We start from the raw sequence: 19,266 nt of genomic DNA, 5'->3' as shown, positions 1-19,266 counted from the left end.
ACTGATAATGTGTCAGGCTGCATGGGTACTGATAATGTGAAAGGATGCATGGGGTACTGATAATGTTCCAGGTTGCATGGGTACTGATAGTGTGCTAGGCTCCATGAGTACTGATAATGTGCCAGGCTGCATGGGTACTGATAATGCACCAGCTCCGTGGGTATTGTTAATGTGCCATGCTGCATGGGGTACTGATGATATGTTGGGCTGCATGGGTGTTGATAATGTGCCAGGCTCTATGGGTATTGATAATGTGCCAGGCAGCATGGCTACTGATAATGTGCCATGCTCCAGGGATACTGATATTGTGTCAGGCTGCATGGGTACTGATAATGTGCCATGCTACATGGGTACTGATAATGTGTCAGGCTGCATGGGTGCTGATAATGTCCCAGGCTCCATGGGTATTGATAATGTGCCAGGCTGCATGGTGTACTAACATGTTAGGCTGCATGGTTGCTGATTATGTGCCAGGCTCCATGGGTACTGATAGTGTGCCAGGCTCCATGGGTACTGATAATGTGTCAAGCTACATGGGTACTGATACTGTGCCAGGCTGTATGGATATTGATAATGTGCCAGGCTCCATGGGTGCTGATAATGTCCCAGGCTCCATGGGTACTGATAATGTGCCAAGCTCCATGGTTAGTGATAGTGTGCCAGGCTGCATGGGTGCTGATAATGTGCCAGGCTGCATTGGTATTGATAATGTGCCCAGCTGCATGTGTACTGATAATTTGCCAGGCTGCATGGGTGCTGATAATGTGCCAGGCTCCATGGGTACTGATAATGTGCCAGGCTGCATGATGTACTGATAATTTTCCAGGCTGCATGGGTGCTGATAATGTGCCAGGCTCCATGGGAACTGATAGTGTGGCAGGCTGCATCATGTACTGATAATCTGCTGGGCTGCATGGGTGCTGATAATGTGCCAGGCTCCATGAGTACTGATAATGTGCCAGGCTGCATGATGTACTGATAATGTGCTGGGCTGCATGACTGCTGATAATGTGCCAAGCTCCATGGGTACTGATAATGTGTCAGGCTCCATGCATACTGATAATGTGCTAGGCTGCATGGGTACTAATAATGCACCAGGCTGCATGGGTACTGATAATTTGCCAGGCTGCATGGGTATTGATAATGTGCCAAGCTCCATTGGTATTGATAATGTGTCAGGCTTTATGGGGTACTGATAATGTGACAGGCTGTATGGGTATTGATAATGTGCCAGGCTCTATGGGTACTGATAGTGTGCCAGGCTCCATGGTACTGATAATGTGCCAGGCTGCATGATGTACTGATAATGTGATGGGCTGCATGGGTGCTGATAATGTGCCAAGCTACATGGGTACTGATCATGTGTCAAGCTCCATGCATACTGATAATGTGCCAGGCTGCATGGGTACTGATAATGCACCAGGCTACATTGGTACTGATAATGTGTCAAGCTGTATGGGGTACTGATAATGTGACAGGCTGTATGGGTATTGATAATGTGCCAGGCTCCATGGGTACTGATAGTGTGCCAGGCTCCATGGTACTGATAATGTGCCAGGCTGCATGATGTACTGATAATGTGATGGGCTGCATGGGTGCTGATAATGTGCCAAGCTCCATGGGTACTGATAATGTGTCAAGCTCCATGCATACTGATAATGTGCCAGGCTGCATGGGTACTGATAATGCACCAGGCTACATTGGTACTGATAATGTGTCAAGCTGTATGGGGTACTGATAATGTGACAGGCTGTATGGGTATTGATAATGTGCCAGGCTCCATGGGTACTGATAGTGTGCCAGGCTCCATGGTACTGATAATGTGCCAGGCTGCATGATGTACTGATAATGTGATGGGCTGCATGGGTGCTGATAATGTGCCAAGCTCCATGGGTACTGATAATGTGTCAAGCTCCATGCATACTGATAATGTGCCAGGCTGCATGGGGTATTGATAATGTGCCAGAATTCATGGGTACTGATAATTTGCCAGGCTGCATTTTTATCAACAACAGACACTGCAAGGGAAAGCCTCTACTGATCCAGGAAACTTCTGGACTATAAGCCTCACTGGCCTTATTTGCCAAGCAGTGGAACTCGTCATTATGGAACTTATTAACAAGAACACAGGTAGTCGACAAGTCCTGGACCCAAGTCAGTTTGGGTTTGTTAAAGACAGACCCTGCCTCCTGAACCTGACTGGCTTGTTAGAACATGTAACTGATGCATTAGACTTGGGCAAATTGGTTCACACTGTCAACCTAAACTTGACCAAAACATTTGGTACCATCCCACATTCTTGCCTTATCAGCAAGCTAATCAAACCAAATGTAAATTCATATGTTAAATCAATGGATAGCAAACTAATTGATAGAACCCAATCTATTAGTGTGGTAGGTACACTCTCTTTAAAAGGAGTAGTTACCAGAGTTGTCCAATAAATGATGCCTTGGCCATGGCCTAAAATCAAATACTAAGAAATTCAGCTTGGATCTTCAGGCAAAATGGGACATCCATGCAGTTACTACATAAGTTACAACCCTTAGAAAGCTGATTAACCCATTAGAGACTTAGGCACTTTTTCACTGCTGATGAGCTATCCTTGGATTACCATCTATCTAGTGTAGTAAGAAAATCCTTTTAACTTGTCAAACTAATCACTGGGGTATTTATTCTAGTTCTAAGGAAGTTATCATATCAGTCTTCTCTACGTTTCCCTCAGCAGGCCCATAATAAAGTATAATAGCCCCTTAGGTATGTGCATGTCTAAGCATGTAATCCAGGCTGAGAGACTGCAGCATTTTCTCACTAAGAAAATTAAAAGCATGACTAACTTGAGCCACCCAAACCACCTTAAAGTACTTTCTCTGTTTTCTGTTTCCTACAGACTCTTAAGCAGTAGCCTCTGTCTAGCCTACAAAGGTGCAAAGCATCCAGTCCAATGTGACCTCCTACAAATCCATAAAACTGATAACACCCTCAACACCTGCTGGTGAAATCTTAACTTTCACTAAAACATAAATAAGACCTGCTGGTGAGATTGACATGTATCCCAGGTAATCCTCTTTTATTGAACAGACTTTTTTTAGATGTAAAGCAAAGTAGCACTGTGACCACCTGGATGAATGGATGGGCAGTTGTGAATACATACCAGGGCTGGCCCCTCAAGCTCTCATGGAAAGGGGTCACAACTAGGTATAAGTTAGTCATTTCATCGAGTACCTACAATTTAGGGCACAGTGGCCGGGCCGCTAATGGTTCCCTGGATCAGCAGCCTGGTATTGACCTATGAACTCTGCTGTCCATTGAGTGAGGTATATATTGGCAGGGAAGGAGAGCTACAAAGGATTAATTGTTCTTTGGTACTAGTTGATGACTAGGAAACAGACATCTTCTCTCAACCCTTTTAAATTAAAATGGGATGATCTTCTGGGTCAGAAAATGTCAGAGGAAGTATGGGTGAAGGTTCTCACGCCAATGAGTTAGGTTTATACAGCCTCACATTTGGTATTTGCTAGATTTAAAATGATTGATTTATGGCAGACAACTTATGTCATGGTAAACTAAACATGTCCAAATTATTCCGGTAAGTGCTGGAGATGTAGATTTAGGGATGCAGACTACCTTCACATGGCATGGAATTGCAACAAGATCTGTTTGATATGGACCACAATTGCAAAGGCAGCAATGTAAGTTATTAGACATCCCCAATTACATAATGCAGCTTTTTTTCTTATTAGGAATGAGGAAACCCCATTTTCCTCTTACCCAAGTGCAGAAAATATGACTTAGCATCACTGTTTTAGTTATAATGGCAGTTATTTCTAAAGACCGGAAACATGGTTCTGAACAGAAGGTGAAATAATTTATGATATATGAGCATAAGACATGGCCAGTTATCAAAGACTTGCAGACTGTAAAAGAATTTAATGATTTTTTTTAAACATTTTTGTGTACTGCTTGAATTATAAAACTAGCTAGAAAGTAGAATAAAATATGCTATATTGATGACAGAGTAGGTTTTAAATGTATGAAGTAATAGCATATGCAATGTATTAGGACTGCTGTTTTTTTCTGTTTATACAGTACTTCTTTGTCTTGTTTTTTTTCCTCTTTCTTTGGTGTTCTAGTTACACAAAATTGATGTAAATGTTTGAGAATGTAGTAATGGAAGGAAAGCGCATTTCATTAATTGTTTATGATGCTTGGAAATAAAGTTGTGACTTGTCAAAACAGCTTCACCCAGATGAAAACAACTAGAAGAAACTTCTACTTAATAAAGCTTTAAAAAAAAACATTTATTCCTTGCACCCACTGATGGGGGGTAAGGGGACAATCACCCCCACTCCTGACTCTGCATTCACATATTCCAACGGTATCATATTGCTATTCACACCAAAACTGAGACAATGGGTAAGGGAATGCTATCGCCGTTGGTACATAAATGGAGACTGCATGAGCAGTGACTTTCTATTGACAATAGCAAGCAGGGAGTACAAGATCTGTGAGTCTAAGTTTGAAGGGTTGAATGCTCATCCATTTAAATCTTGTTGACTAGTTTAGAAATAGCAAATACATTTGAGTGTAGTTTAGGTTGATTTGCAATAACTGTGGTGTTTCTTAATACTGGTGTTTTTACACCATGTTTGCTTTTATTTCCTCATATTAAACATATATATTCAATTCATCTTATTGCTATTGGGTAGAAAAGGGGCTTTTATAACATTTTAATAATGTTATTACATATCAAATGCATTGACACTTTATGTGTTCTCTTTGACTTTGATAAATAAAGGTCAGTTTTCTGTTTTATAAGTGGAATAAGACACATTGAGGTTTTGTTAATGCTCTAACAGGAGCACTATGAGATGCAAAAGGCAATTAATACAAGTTATTTATGCCTTATTATGCCCTTGACATTCAGTGTTGTGAGCCCACTGACATGCATGCTAGCAAGACATTCTGCTTGGTTACAGATGGTTATGTTCGCAGTCCAGTTCTTTAACATAGTTGAAAACAGTTCCTGATGATATTATGTACTATTTCCAGGATTTTATTCTCAATGTTAACTAATTCATTCATTCATTCATTCCGATATACCTGTTTTATTCATTTTAGGATTGCAGGGAAGCCAAAGCCTATCTTAAGACAGCAAGTTAGTCCATCATAGAATGGCCATACTTATTTCTAAAAAAATAATAATAATTTCTGTGTGTGGGGTTGGGAGGGTGGCCTAATGGCTTACAAACACAAGGTACAGGGTTTGAATCTCACAGGGGATAATTGGCTAGGCTTAAAATGGCTTGCAAGGGCAGTTAGCCTAGTTCTAATCTATGAACCTATAAAATTCTATTACTTGATATACTGGCTTATAATAATGACATTCAGAAACTAAATGAATTATGCAGCTGTATCACTATATGCAATATATACAGAAGGCTAAATACTTTCACATCTATTTATATTTCTATATATGTGAATTATTATACCATCATTTACGCTATGTCAATGAGCCAGAACAAAAAAAATCCAGTAATTATATTTGCTAACTGCAAAATGGTTGTGCATCTTTATACCAAATAAAGAACACTCAACTTATGTATGTCAGGATTCTTTACATTTTCTAGTATTACATTGCACAAAATAAACAGGTGGTGGTAGTGGGTTGCACACCTCATGAACCCCTCACAAAAGATTAGGTACTCTCTCTACTAGCAAGTAAAATATATTTGTTTCATGTTAATTGAACTGTCAGATTAATGGTAATCTTAATGTTGAGTTTTACTCTTGCACCTATTTAGCTGTGTTTGTGTTTACGCTGGGAGCTTCTAAACATTTTCAGTTCACTCAGGGGTGCTCAGTAAAACCTTTCAGCTACCCCTGATTCATAGTACTACTAAGAAATACAGTAAAATATTCATTAAACAAGCCACTGAATGCAAATGACTGATAATGATTATCGCAACTTCATAGGCAAGAATAGCTTGCATACCTTGAGGATGAAGATGGTATTCAGCAGAGTTTTCACTTAACTGGTTTTTCACAATGCACCTGTATCTTTCACAGACATATTTTTCTGGCATTGTTATAATTATCTGGTTGCTACTCAGAAGAACTGCAGAGGTAGGCAGTTCCTCACCATTTTTCTGCCAAATGTAACTTGTGACCTCTTCCTTTGCAGAGCATGACAGTGCAATTGATTTATTAAATGATGTCAAATTTCTTACGATGGAAGGAAATGAAAGTTGGTCTACATTGAAACAAAAGAAACATATTGTTAGTAATTGATTTATGACCTCACTAGCATTTTACAAAATATTTTAATGTTAAATGGAGGAAAAAAGTTGTTTGACAATACACAATGTTAACATCCTTGTTTCATGCTTTGTCTGTAAAACATTTCACAGTGTGGACAGATAATACCCCCTGGTGCTACAACATTTAATATACTGAAACAGAAATTTATGACAGCCAGCAAACATTTATCCCAAGAAGTCTGATAATTTTCTTAGCAACAGACAAGCTACAGATATTGCTCTTTGTTATTTATTCACTGCATTAATTTAGTCACGTAACTAACAATTGATCTTGTTATCTCAGTCCCATTTGTATGCTGTATATAATATTCAACCTTGTCCCTTGGGCCTTTGTATATTACAAAGAGGAACTGATGCAGCAAGTTCTCCATATATCGCCGGCTTAAAAGGAAATGCCTTTGATGCTAAGTTCTGCAAATAACCTGTCAAGAATTTCTGGATCTCATTAGTAGCATCACTAATAATCTGCCAAGTATTTCTGGATCCTACTAGCAGCATTATTAAGAGTACCTGCATCTACTATGTTGTTATGTCAACATCCATTAACCAGCATCTTATGAAGTCTTTAAAATTTTTCAGAGCAGGACTTCTGCTTTGCATATGGGTCTATGAACTCCCACTGAATGACTCCACACTGTGATTCACTTATTAGTTTTCAGACACTGTACTAGCCATTTATAAAGTCATACATACCTATAACACTCAAGTTGATGTGCCTGAACAAGGTTAGATTTACTAGAAAACCGTAAATGCCACCATCGTTTTTGTTTATACTAAGAAGTAATAATGAGGCATTCTTGTACAGTTTGACTCGACCAGCATAATTTGAATAAATCTCTGGCTCAGGTGACAGGATATAATAATCTATAATGGAGAAGGACTTTTGCTTTGAATATGGGTCTGTGAACTCCCATTGAATGACTCCACCATGTGGTTCACTTTCTAGTCCTGGAAATAAAACACTGTTTCCTGGAGAAGCTGTGAATTGAAGAACAGGTGTTTCCATTTCTGCTTTACCTGTAACAACAAATATGAAACATTTAATTATAAATATACTCTTAATCTATTCAGTAATAATTCCACTTGTTCTTGGATGTGAGAGAAAAATACAAATGTAAATGCTGTCAGATATCATAAACATGTTTGCAAGGTGTAGAAAATGTCTTGTGATTCCAAACTACTCTCAGATTTTGACAGAACATAATATAAGTAATATAACTAAATTCAAACAAAATTCTCTAGTTCTTTATCTAGAGTTAACAATTGTCCAATGAGCTTATGGTTTACCCACACACACACACACACACACACACACACACACACACACACACACACACACACACTATCACCAGCATGGAATTTAATTTGTGAATGTGCTTATTATACAAATATTTAGAACTACTGGAAGAAAACATGGAATGATGATCCTTTATTTTTCCATCCACAGGGGTTTTAATTCCATTACTAGTAGCCTGATGGAACTGGTTGCAAAATAAGGAAAATGTCAAAAAGACACATGTAATTTGCTTTTATATGACTGCTTTGCTATGATTTAGCAGAAAAGAATACAAGAAAATGATTGATACATTTCTGCTCATTTGAGATCACTGGTCTAGTTATGGTTTAGTTCAGCTAAATGTGTTATTTGGCTCCAAGATACCTTTGCATAGCTCCTGGACATGTGGCCATCTACCTGATAGTCAACTGCAAAACAGTTGCAGTGTTTTGGCTGATTACATGGTACATCAACTAAATGCAGGACATAGCAGGAATGCATAACAATCAGGATTTTGAAGTTTCTCCTTTTTCCCATTGTTGTGCAATTTCAGTCATAGTATATGTAGAGATGTGAGGGTATTGGGGGTCCAGAGGTCTTGCCACCCTGCAAAACTACAGTTTAAGTATTTTTCTGGGCTTTCAATGGCATGGTATTTGAGCAATGGGAATCAATGGAACAGGAGTGTTGCAAAGTGAGAGTGATCAATGATCATATAAGCCTTTACACAAATTATTGACTTAGTAAGTAGCTGTTTTACATTATATGACATATATTTAAAAAAGAGAAATCCTAGCTCAGGACTGGGTACACAGATTTACATGTGATACACCAGTAATTAAAATTGTTAAGGCTTTCTTGATGCTCCTTCACATGCCCCCCCCCCCAAGCACCACTAATATAAAATGCATCAAAGTGGCTTTGAAAACAAGCATTAAGTCTTTCCAGACAACACATATACACTATCCATTAAGAAAAATGTTTGTGAAGTGTTATAGTTGCTTACAAGCATTTAAAATGAAAGTTCTTGGTGTAAAACAAATCCTGGGATTAAATAAAGCCTACACTAAGTGTACACTATTCTGAGTGAACAGGCAACACAAATATAAGTCACACTTTCCTCCCTCTAATTTTAATTTTCCTACTGATATTCTTGCAGCGTTAAATATTTACAGGGATACATAAAGGTCACCACAAAGTGTAGACTACACATACACACAACTCTAGCAGATAACACTTTTAAATCTCTGATTCATGTCAGCTGCAGAATATTCTTTTTTTCCTTTTTTGTGTACACGACTACTGATAGTTAGAACTGCATAGGGTATGGAGAAAGGGAAAAGGGAGGTGTTGCCTGTAAGTGACGGCATTGTAGATGAACCCTCAAGTGATGATCTTAGGTAACTGGGAGAGATCTAATGAAATGCAGGTGAGAAGGAGTGCATGGCATAGCTACCCAGTTTCTTCTAGTTTGTCTTGGATTGCAATGGAAATGTTTGGCTCAATGACTGAGGATGTTTTAATGGAGAAGGGAGACAAGGCAGGTAGAAGCCACTTGGATTTGTTCATGGATGATTGCTTGATATTAATAGAAGATAGAGATGATTTGTTACATGGCTGTTGAGTCACTTTAGGCAGACTGGGGTAGAATCTATCCTTTGCTTTCACCTAAAAACTATGATTGTTATGCTGGTCCTCAAAGATCAGATATAAGCAGGATTGCTATGTTCATGGTAGAGAAAAGGTATTTAGGGCAAAAAAATATTCCACCTTAAAAGAAATGAGACACAGAAATTAAAGCAGCTTAAAGATAGTGTATAAAACCAATGGGATGGATGGTCAGGACAGGTGAATATGTTAGTGGTTCAAGTGAAATTATTAACTTTATCATTCTACCATTGGCTATGTATCTTCTTTGCATTATTGAAATAAAGCACAGGGACAGAAGTCAATGTCAAAAACAGAGAATATGTGACAGGTGTATATGTAGAGACAAGTATGGAAGATTCAAAAAATATGGGCTTACAAATGAGAAAAGGCTATACAGCTGGGGAATCCCAGATGTTCAGAGGTATGAGTTGACTGTAAGTGTGTTGAAAATAATAAAGAACTCAAGTGATAAATCTCTACAATGGATTGTAATAGAAGAGTAAAATTTACGGGAAGAGAAAGGCAATGAAAAGAAAGGATCGTTGCTGGTAGCAGTGAAAAGGGTGCTGATAAGGAGTTATGTAGGTTTTTATGAATAAGTTTATAATGGAAATAGTGTGGACTGACTGTGAGAAGACTGTAGTGGGGTAGGAGTTAGAAGAGACTGATAGGAGGTTTCATGAATAAAAAACTAATACTACTGGATTCTGCATCTCCAGGATTTGGTGTGCTCAAATGTGCTGACACTTTGTTAGGTTGTCAGACAAAACTGTTGTCAGAGAAAGGGGACTGGCTTTTGTAGAGGGTACTTTTAATGAAGGTCAAGCAAATTTCTGAGTTGAGGCGAAGGAGAAGTGACTCTGTCAAATGTAGGCTATATGCCTAGAAAGGGTCACAGGGAGAGACCAAAAAAGGAAAGATAGGGCTGATATATAATCTAGAATGATAATTGGAATCAGCAGCTATGGAGGCACAGAAGCAGTAAAGAAAGGGAGAAATCCTAGTCTGGGAAAAGGAGAAAACATGGGAAGTAGCATAGAGGCTTAAAAGGATTGACCCAGTATATGATTCACATCTTAGATTACTGTATAGATAGCACAGATCCCCTAAGGTGATTATGACAGAAGGTTAGTGAAAGAAAACAGCATGGTGGAAGTATGGAGAGGAGGAGGAGGCATGTAATCTCCACATGTGATGGGTCTCTCCAGAGGTGCATAAGTATGGAGGGGGATAAAATGAATTGGAATGAAAGATATTCAGGTTGCAGACAGCTAGGCCACATGTCTGCTGGAAAATGAAAATAATACAGCCAGCTGGGGCAAAGATGAGAGGGAAGAAATTCAAGTGACAGTAGGATGAATTAAAAAATATAGTGAAGAGCAGGAGGAATCCAGACAGCAGCAGCAGTGGTAGAGATAGAATGTTAGCTTGGGTAAGAAGGGTTTCCAGTAGAATAAAGAAGGAACATACCTTTCAACTGTCCAGATTTCCACACAATGGACAGATTTTTGCCTCATATTTTTGGTTTGCGCCTCTTAAAATGTCTGTTTTTCTGGCAAACTACAGAGAATTGAAGTCAGTAAATAATGACATACATATGAATTTCAGACTTCATATCCTTCATAAAAATGCAAGCTAACACAAAACCTGCTATTTTAACATATTCTAAATTTATAAGCACAATATTTAAAATCTGTCCATATTTTAGGTCTTTATCCCCCATTATTTAAGGCTTTGCCCAGATTTCTTGTGATAGGAAGTTGAGAGGTATGAGAAGGAACAGTAAGGAATATGGCTAAAAGAAAGACAAAGGCTCTAAATCATGATGGGTGTGAGCGTATAGGAAGAGAAGGTGATAAAAGTGTCATGGTCAGTGTTAGATGGGTACAAGTTTAGTAGGAGCTAGTGAGGTTAGATAGGGCTGCTACTGTTAGATGCTGAGTATATTGAAGTCACATAGGAAGTTAGGTGGGTTTTGTTGTACAGGTTTTTGGAAGAAGGGCCAGTGTTTTAGCATGATGTGTAGCTTAAGGCACATACTGGCAGGGAAGTCAAACAATTTAAATAAGCTTATATTAATATACCTTATTCAACTGTATGTTAGACAAAGTAAATGTCAGTTTTCTTAATAGTCACAACATAAATTATATTATCTGCAAGTGCTATGGGGAACACATCTGACAGTTTCATAATAGGTTATGACCACAAGATCTTGTGCATCAGGAGTAGTTAACACTGAATACATAGCAAGGGTGGGGTGAAGGGACAGCTACCCCTGGTGCAAGATGCTAGCGGCAAATGATGATCAGTCAGTAGTGCAGTATTGGCATTCATTTCTATGCCAGCATTTCTGAATGCCAATTCAGAAATGAATGCCGATACTGCTTTTGCAGGCTGGGCTGAAGTAGTTCAGTGTTTCACTTGCTACAAATCTGCAAAGGTAATATGTGGGAAGTTTTTAAAAGTACCTTTTGTTGTTCCTCAGCTTGGAATTGAGGGGTGACAGATTAGGGAATGGTATCAGGTGTTGCATGAGCCAGCTATAGCTGTGGCTAACACCCTGGTTATAGTTGCTGGTAGCTCATACTGAAATGTTTTTTCTCTAAGGCTTCTATTATTTTTTAGGTGATTGTAAAATAGAAGTATTATTTAATCCAAAGTGTTTATCTTTTGTTATTGTTATTATTACTTATATGGGATAAGACATTACTTTTGAATATTCTGATATAACAATGTGAGCATTTTCTTGGGATAAAGTGTTGTATATGAAGAGTATATCTGTTGGCCATGTGGAAATGCATATTTTTAGAAGCATGTTATGATAGGTCATAATGACGTATTTATTTACATTATTTTCATAAACTTTTGAAGATAAAATATATACAGGAAAAAAAGACTATTTATTGCCATTTTAACATTGTCGGTGATTAACAGCCTCCGGCCAAATGTTTTCCTTCCTGCATAGGACTGATCAGCAGGTAAGAGATTCTAACTGAGCTCACTCTCACACAAATACATCACCTGGCAGCGTGTGCAATTTCCTCAGTCTGGCACTCCCTTCAACTATATGTAACAAGTGACTTGCTACAGTCAAAACTCCACACAAGAAGTATTTCTATTGCATTATCACACCATTGTCATTTGTCAATACTGTCCCCAAAAGTATGCTCTTAGGGCAGTTGCCCACTTTTTCTCAGCCAACTACTTTCCAACCAAATCCCTTATCCTACTAACTCCAACACAACAATTTTTCAATCTGCAGCTGCTGCGTCTCAGTGCAACACATTGCTTTCTATCAAACCAAAAACCTACATATTATCTGCCTCATTTGCTGTAGTATCATTACTAAAACTGATTTCTTAGAATTGTGGTTATTTAAACACAGTCCAAGCACACATGAAGTCTCAGAGACCTAATGCAAACCAGACAATTGTTTTTTTCATCATTCGTGGACTCCTTATTTTTCCTCTAAGGGATGATGACCCAGGATAAATGTTTTGAGGTCATGTGAAGCTCCTTATATTAAAAAAAATACAATGTCAATCATTCTGATGTCCTCATCTACACAGGATGACAACAACCTTGTTGGGTAAAAGCATACCTTAAAACCGGTGAAAAGTCTAATGCCATCTTCATTGCTGCCTCTGTCCCATCGTCTTCCTCACTATCCACCTTTAATTCACCTCCTGATTCACAGACTAACTGGATTACAAACATTATGTTCAGTGTTCTGGGTGATTTTTATCTAAATACAACAGGCCCCTATATAATAATTTGTTTTCAGTTATCTTTAATGTTTAGTGTAATAAAGCAACCTATCAAAATACCAAATAAATACAATTGCCTATCTATTTTACTTAATACATTTGGTATCCATTGTCCATTATACTTCTACTGATCACTAATACAAAAAAGCTTCTCCCAGTTTAATTAGATGCTGTCCGGTTCGATTCTCAGCTAGAGCGTCTTCTGCATGGAGACATGCGTAAATGGGTGGACCTTCGTTGAAGGTTGTGCGTCAGGGCTGGTAACTCGGCATGTAAAAATCAACTACCAATCATTAGTGGACCAGAGCTCCACTGTGGTGACCCCTAACTGGGAAAAGCCGAAAGACACAACAACAACTCATTTCTCCCACAAAAGGATATCATCCTTGGTGACATACTTTCATGTATTCAGTGGACTCACACAGAGGTCATCTCAGTTCTTGAAATCATTGCATACTTATAACTATGTGAAATTAAATGTATTATATAAAATAGCATGATATCAAGGGTAACATATGTCCCTGGTTAAACATAAGACCTCAGATATCTAGTTAAGACTTGTAGAAAAACTTTTACAGAAAGCTTTTCTGTCTAAAGCTTGGGAGGTGTTGTACAATACATGAAGTATATTGTACTGTATGTTTAGGAAATAAGTTATTAAGACCAGTCAGTGGTAATAATTGTAAAGAATGGGTTTAATTTGTTTCAATATATTATGGTATTTCAAATGTAGACATAGCTGTAAATGTATAAAAGAAACTTGTGTTATAGATATCAGTCAATGTGTACTAAAAGGATAATTATTGTTTCACAGTTTATGCAGAAATGGCAATATGCTATGCGATCCTGCCTGAAAATAGTAACATACCTACTATTTCATATAATAAGCAACAATATAACTGAAATGAATCTATAATAAAACACAGCACTGTACGATGAAGAGATGATAGTCTGTTCTTTGGCTAAACACTATTAGTTGCACATGTTAGGATCTTACAATCAGAAATCCTAAAGCAATTATGAACAACCAACAATTTTTAAATATTGGAAACAGCGCACAAAACCTTTTGTGTTGTAAAGTGAAATCAATAGTGGGATTCAGAATCATTCCCTGCACTCATGTTTACTGCAGCAGCAGTTATTTTCTGTACTCATATTAACTGCTGCAGTAGAAAGGGGTAGTTTACATAAACATCAGAAATGCAATTCAGAGACATGATTTGTCACAGTGAGGAAAGACCTCATTATTAACTAATCTGCAGGTCTCTGAATCTCATGGTGTTACCACTACTTTTCAGTCGTAATCACCATTGGATACCCATGCATCACATTGCTGAGGAACCCCACCCATTCAGTCTGCTACATACACACACACACACACACACACACACACACACACACACACACACACACACACACACACACACAACACACACCTGAGACCACTCGTACTTCTGCATGCATTGGTATACCCTGCCGCACGTAAACATACACTTACCTGGAATGTGGATTCTCCCATAAGACCTAATGGGCATAGCCAGCTTTAGGCACCAGCGAACCCTGTCATCACTGGAGGCCCCCTGATCCTGAGGGCCCCCAACCACAGAGAGTTATATTTTTTTGATAATATTTTTGTCAAGCCAACAAAATCCAGCAAAAAATATTGTGCACTTAATAATCCAGGTGGGTAATAATAACAACTCTTATTTATATCTCCTTTTAAAATGCAATGATATCTCTGCTTATAGTAGCATGGTTTGCCAAGTAACAAGCTTCACAATTTCATTAAATATTTTACCACTGACATACTGCTGCTGACTTAGTGAAATCCTTCTGGTGGACAGTCTGTCTACTAAAACTAACATCATAGCCAGCTTTAGGCACCTGCAATACCCATGCCATCTTTAACTGTGTGGGGGGTCTCACAAAAGCCACTGCTGGTTGGGAAAAATGTGGAGAGAAAGAATTTTTATTAATGTTGCAGTTGCGCTCTTTAACTGAAACAGGGTTGTGATATGACCCCTTTAGGATAAAGCTGATAATCTGTGAATGAACATGAGCAATGCAAGCTGTTGTTTGTTGACTGCTAAACAACAGTCAGTTGTTTGTTTTGGTAGTACCAGTGTTGTATAATGTATTGCTATTTGCTGAAATAAATGTAAAACTTGTATTTCTATGACTTATGTGAGTGTGTGTGTGTGTGTGTGTGTGTGTGTGTGTGTGTGTGTGTGTGTGTGTGTGTGTGTGTGTGTGTGTGTGTGTGTGTGTGTATTGTGGTGTAAAATAACAAGCTTGCTATAATTTATTGTGTGTGTGTGTGGGGGGGGGTAGTTGCAATGTATTTAAAAGTAACAAGTTGGTAATATTTCTTTCACTTACCATCACAAACATAGACCTTACCCAAGATAGGTGGCTATCTTTGGTGGTTTAACAGAAAGAGAATGTGTGAAAATAGCTGTTCATTGCCACTGTTGCATTGTGGTTTATGGTTTAACACTGCCACCTCACAGTGCATTCCATTGGTTGAGTTCTTGGCTATGTGGAATTCACATGCCCTCCCTATGTGTGTGTGTGTGTGTGTGTGTGTGTGTGTGTGTGTGTGTGTGTGTGTGTGTGTGTGTGTGTGTGTAGGGTATTTACTTATGTTAATCTTTGCTCTGGTTAACTACAGCACATCAAAAACATACAGCAGGTGAAATGAAGTTCTTCCCTTTTTCCTCAAGGTAAACATACTTTGTGTATGTTTGCATACACATGTGCGCATGTTGTTGTTGTGTCTTTCGGCTTTTCCCAGTTAGGGGTCACCACAGTGGAACTTCGGTCTGCTAATGATTGGCAGTAGATTTTTACGTGCCGAGTTGCAGGCCCTGATGCACAACCTTCAACGAAGGTAAGCCCATTCACACATGTCTCCACACAGAAGACACTCTAGCTGAGAATCGAACAGGACAACGTCTTACTGTGAGGTGACAACACTACCGCAGCACCACCACCACCGCAGTACACATGTGTGCATATATGTATGAATAAAAATTAACACTGATTTTGTTTAATTGGTTCGCACTCACAATAATGCCAGGACACATGCCTTACTCTACTGGGTAGCATAAAAGTAGCAGTTAACAAGTAATTTTATTTCAAAAGTAAGACATAAAATATATCACAGAAAATTCAGACAGGTCTTCTAGTAGTTCGGTGGCCCCACACCCCAGACTGTATAAATGCATTTTGATGTGGACATAATTGTGGCCTCTATCCTCAATCATACCCATTCTAAAACCAGATCTGCTCAGATGTGTGTACAGAAAGTTGCTGTTGGTTATGTTGGGGTCTCAGGATTATGTTGTCATTACTGCTTTAATTTTCATCACAATCAAGCCTTACAGGTGTGCACAGGAGGTCATTATAGTTTGTATTTGTGCTGGGGACTGTGTGATCATTGTTTCTTTTACTTTTCTCACATACCTCAGAGGTATATAAAGAAGGGTACAATAGCTTTTGTAGGGCAGAGTACTGTCTAGGAACAATAAAGTAGAATATATTACTGTAATCATTATTTTTTCACTTTCCTCACAATCAAACAGCTGGTACATATATAAGTGCCTGTCGTTGGGGTTTAGGGCTGAGGAGTGAGGAGGCACGCTACATATACATATGACAGCAGTCACTTGAAATACGTGACTGTGGCCATTTAAATCTGTTTTCTTTCCAAACTAACACCAGCACGATACAGATGCAGGGATTTTTTTGTGGGGTGGGGGGTGTTAGGGAGGCAGGCAATATTCCCAGATAGGATTTGTGTATCCTCAGAACAACTGTCTCTTTAGTTTATTATAAGCTACAATATTGTCATTTTTAACCATTAAGCTTGAGCATAATTTATGTCTTCTGAGAAAGAAAACAAAAATAAGACTGGAATTATTTTCTTACTTGTGATTTTTGTTCAGGCCACCATATGATTAAAAGGTTGGGAAAATTCTCTAAAATACACCTCATGGCATCCATAACTTTATGGCTTCTGGGGCCTTAGCTTAACTGAGTTATTTCCTAAATGGTTATAATAGTGCTAGCTTGGTCAGGAAAGGTGTGTTGAAAGGACGCAAAGAAACCTAAAGTTGAACAGCAACACTGAATTTCTTCCTTGAATCATATTTTTTCTTCAAACCATCATTGGATGAAAAGGTTATGTAAAAAGAAAAAATACATGTTAAAAATGCACTTCAGAGCCTATAGAAAGTTATAGCTTCTTGACAAAGCTGAAGAGTAAGGCAAAATGTGAAAAAAATGAAGAAAAATGTAATGTGCATGGTATGGGGAACCCAAGATGGGGAAAACAGAGAGGAACACTGGAGAGAAAGAGAGTGTCTGTGTGTGTGTGTGTGTGTGTGTGTGTGTGTGTGTGTGTGTGTGTGTGTGTGTGTGTGTGTGTGTGTGTGTGTGTGTGTGTGTGTGTGCGCGTGTGTGTGTGAGGGGAGAAACAGTGCCTAATGCACCATTTCACCTAAGTCCAGCCCTGTACATAAAGTTGTTGTAATGTATCACTGTTGCAGCTAAATATGAATAATTGCGTATGTCCCTCAGTGAGATGGGCCAACATCTTGTGGTACACAGGCCTGTCATAATGTAACAGCACTGTAGCTACAGTTCAGCCTGTGTACTACTTCCTCTGTGAGATTGCCAACATTATGTGGTACACAGGCCAGTTGTAATGTGAGAGGATTGTAGCTATAGTTCAGTTTATGCATACTACTCCCTCTGTGAGATTGCTAACTGTTTGTGGTATACAGACCTGTTGTAATGTAACAGCATTGCAACAACAGTTCAGTCTGTGTGTACTCCTGAAGCTTTGCAGCATGAACTAAAAGTTGCTTTGGAGGGGTGGTAATTATAGGGTGATACTTAGACTTGAAGTGCCAAGAGGCCCCCCAAATTAACATTTGCTGGGGCCTCAGAAATGCTAATACTAGCCCCCTGGTAATAGATGAATGCAGTATTTTGGCCATGTTAATTAATATGGCTGATTGTGCTAATTTATGCACCTAAATCCCTTCCAGTGGGTGTTTTTGGGTTAGATCACATGACTAATTAGCAAAGGCTAGTCCCCCAGAATGCCTCATTAGCATTTAGAATACCCATGGAGTTAGCCCATTGTGATGGTTCTACTGACTGTGAGGCATCACTGCAGTAGTCTTGTCTATGAATCAGAAAGGGGTGTCACCAGTGGTTTTCTACCCATGTTAGATTTTAGCATTGGTCTGGAAGAAGTCCTTTCTGAATCCCAGACCAAGTTTATGAATACCTTCTTACTCAAATAGTTAATATGAGACTGTATTTAAAAGAAATTGTAAGCTATATTCATGCAAGTGAGTGCTATACCTAGTCATTTTTATAACTTACGTTAAAGTTAATTTTAACTGTAAAAATTCAAATGAAAGGACACTGTTTTTTAGTGTCTTCTATTTTAATCAAGTATATCAAAAATCTGTTTGTACTGCAGGTGCAGTTGTGCACTGGGAACACTAGTAAGCAAATCAGTGCCATTAGAATAGCCAGGCAATGTACTGCTTAAGTTGTTTTCTAGAACTGCTGCCATCAGCAAGCTGAAAAAGGATTCCTAAGTAGCACTTCATAAAGCATATTATGTAAATGAGGATGAGGCAACCTTAAAATAGCAGCAGATAAATTTTCCTGGAGAAAAGATGATCACTAAGATCCAGCTATTTCATTATGGTGCACAGTACCAAAGTTACATCATGGCCATATAAGCTTAAACCAATCTTATAATGTATGTATTTGCTCTAAAAATACCAAAAGAAGAGTTTCAGAGTCATAACCTCAATTAAATCAAAGGCGAGTGTTAAAATATCTTCTGCCATCCCAGTGTTCAAAGAAATTAGACTGCAATAATTTTTTAACTGTTTTATCTGAAGATAAAACATATAAATTGGTGATATTGTTAACATTTGTCAAAGTATTCTCCTAGGTTTGGTCCACATGAATTGAACCCATAAATTTCCAAGAGTAAAGGGTCTTGAAAAAAATACTCAGATCAACAAAGGGTGAAGAAGACATGCCTATCAGGATTCACAACAGAATTGTTTAAAGAACTGTTCAGAGACCTGGTAATGCTGCTAAGTAATATTTTTAATAAATCATGGGAGAAGTGTAACATTTCAGATGAATGTAAGAAAGTTTGTATATAATATATGATTCCCCTACACAGCAGGGACAGAAATGAAAACAAAAGAAGTTATCA

At 38.4% G+C, this 19,266-nt stretch overlaps 1 protein-coding gene across 2 annotated transcripts in view; it reads right to left on the bottom strand.

Annotated features, from left to right (window-relative positions):
• LOC122795581 overlaps nucleotides 1-7,343 on the bottom strand; it is a 245,578-nt gene extending 238,235 nt beyond the window's left edge. For both annotated transcript variants that reach the window (XM_044063829.1, XM_044063831.1), the window contains exons 1-2: nucleotides 7,011-7,343; nucleotides 5,993-6,250 (exon numbers count right to left, since the gene is read on the bottom strand). In XM_044063829.1, the coding sequence (XP_043919764.1) occupies nucleotides 5,993-6,250; nucleotides 7,011-7,323 (571 nt within the window). In that variant the 5' untranslated portion in view covers nucleotides 7,324-7,343. The remainder of the gene's footprint in view (nucleotides 1-5,992; nucleotides 6,251-7,010) is intronic.
• Between the last annotated feature and the right edge of the window lie 11,923 nt (nucleotides 7,344-19,266).

The sequence above is a fragment of the Protopterus annectens genome, chromosome 2.part2, assembly GCF_019279795.1.
Source record: "Protopterus annectens isolate FY-2018-M chromosome 2.part2, PAN1.0, whole genome shotgun sequence".
NCBI classification, from domain to species: Eukaryota; Metazoa; Chordata; order Ceratodontiformes; family Protopteridae; genus Protopterus; species Protopterus annectens.
This window is presented reverse-complemented; position numbering and strand designations above follow the sequence as displayed.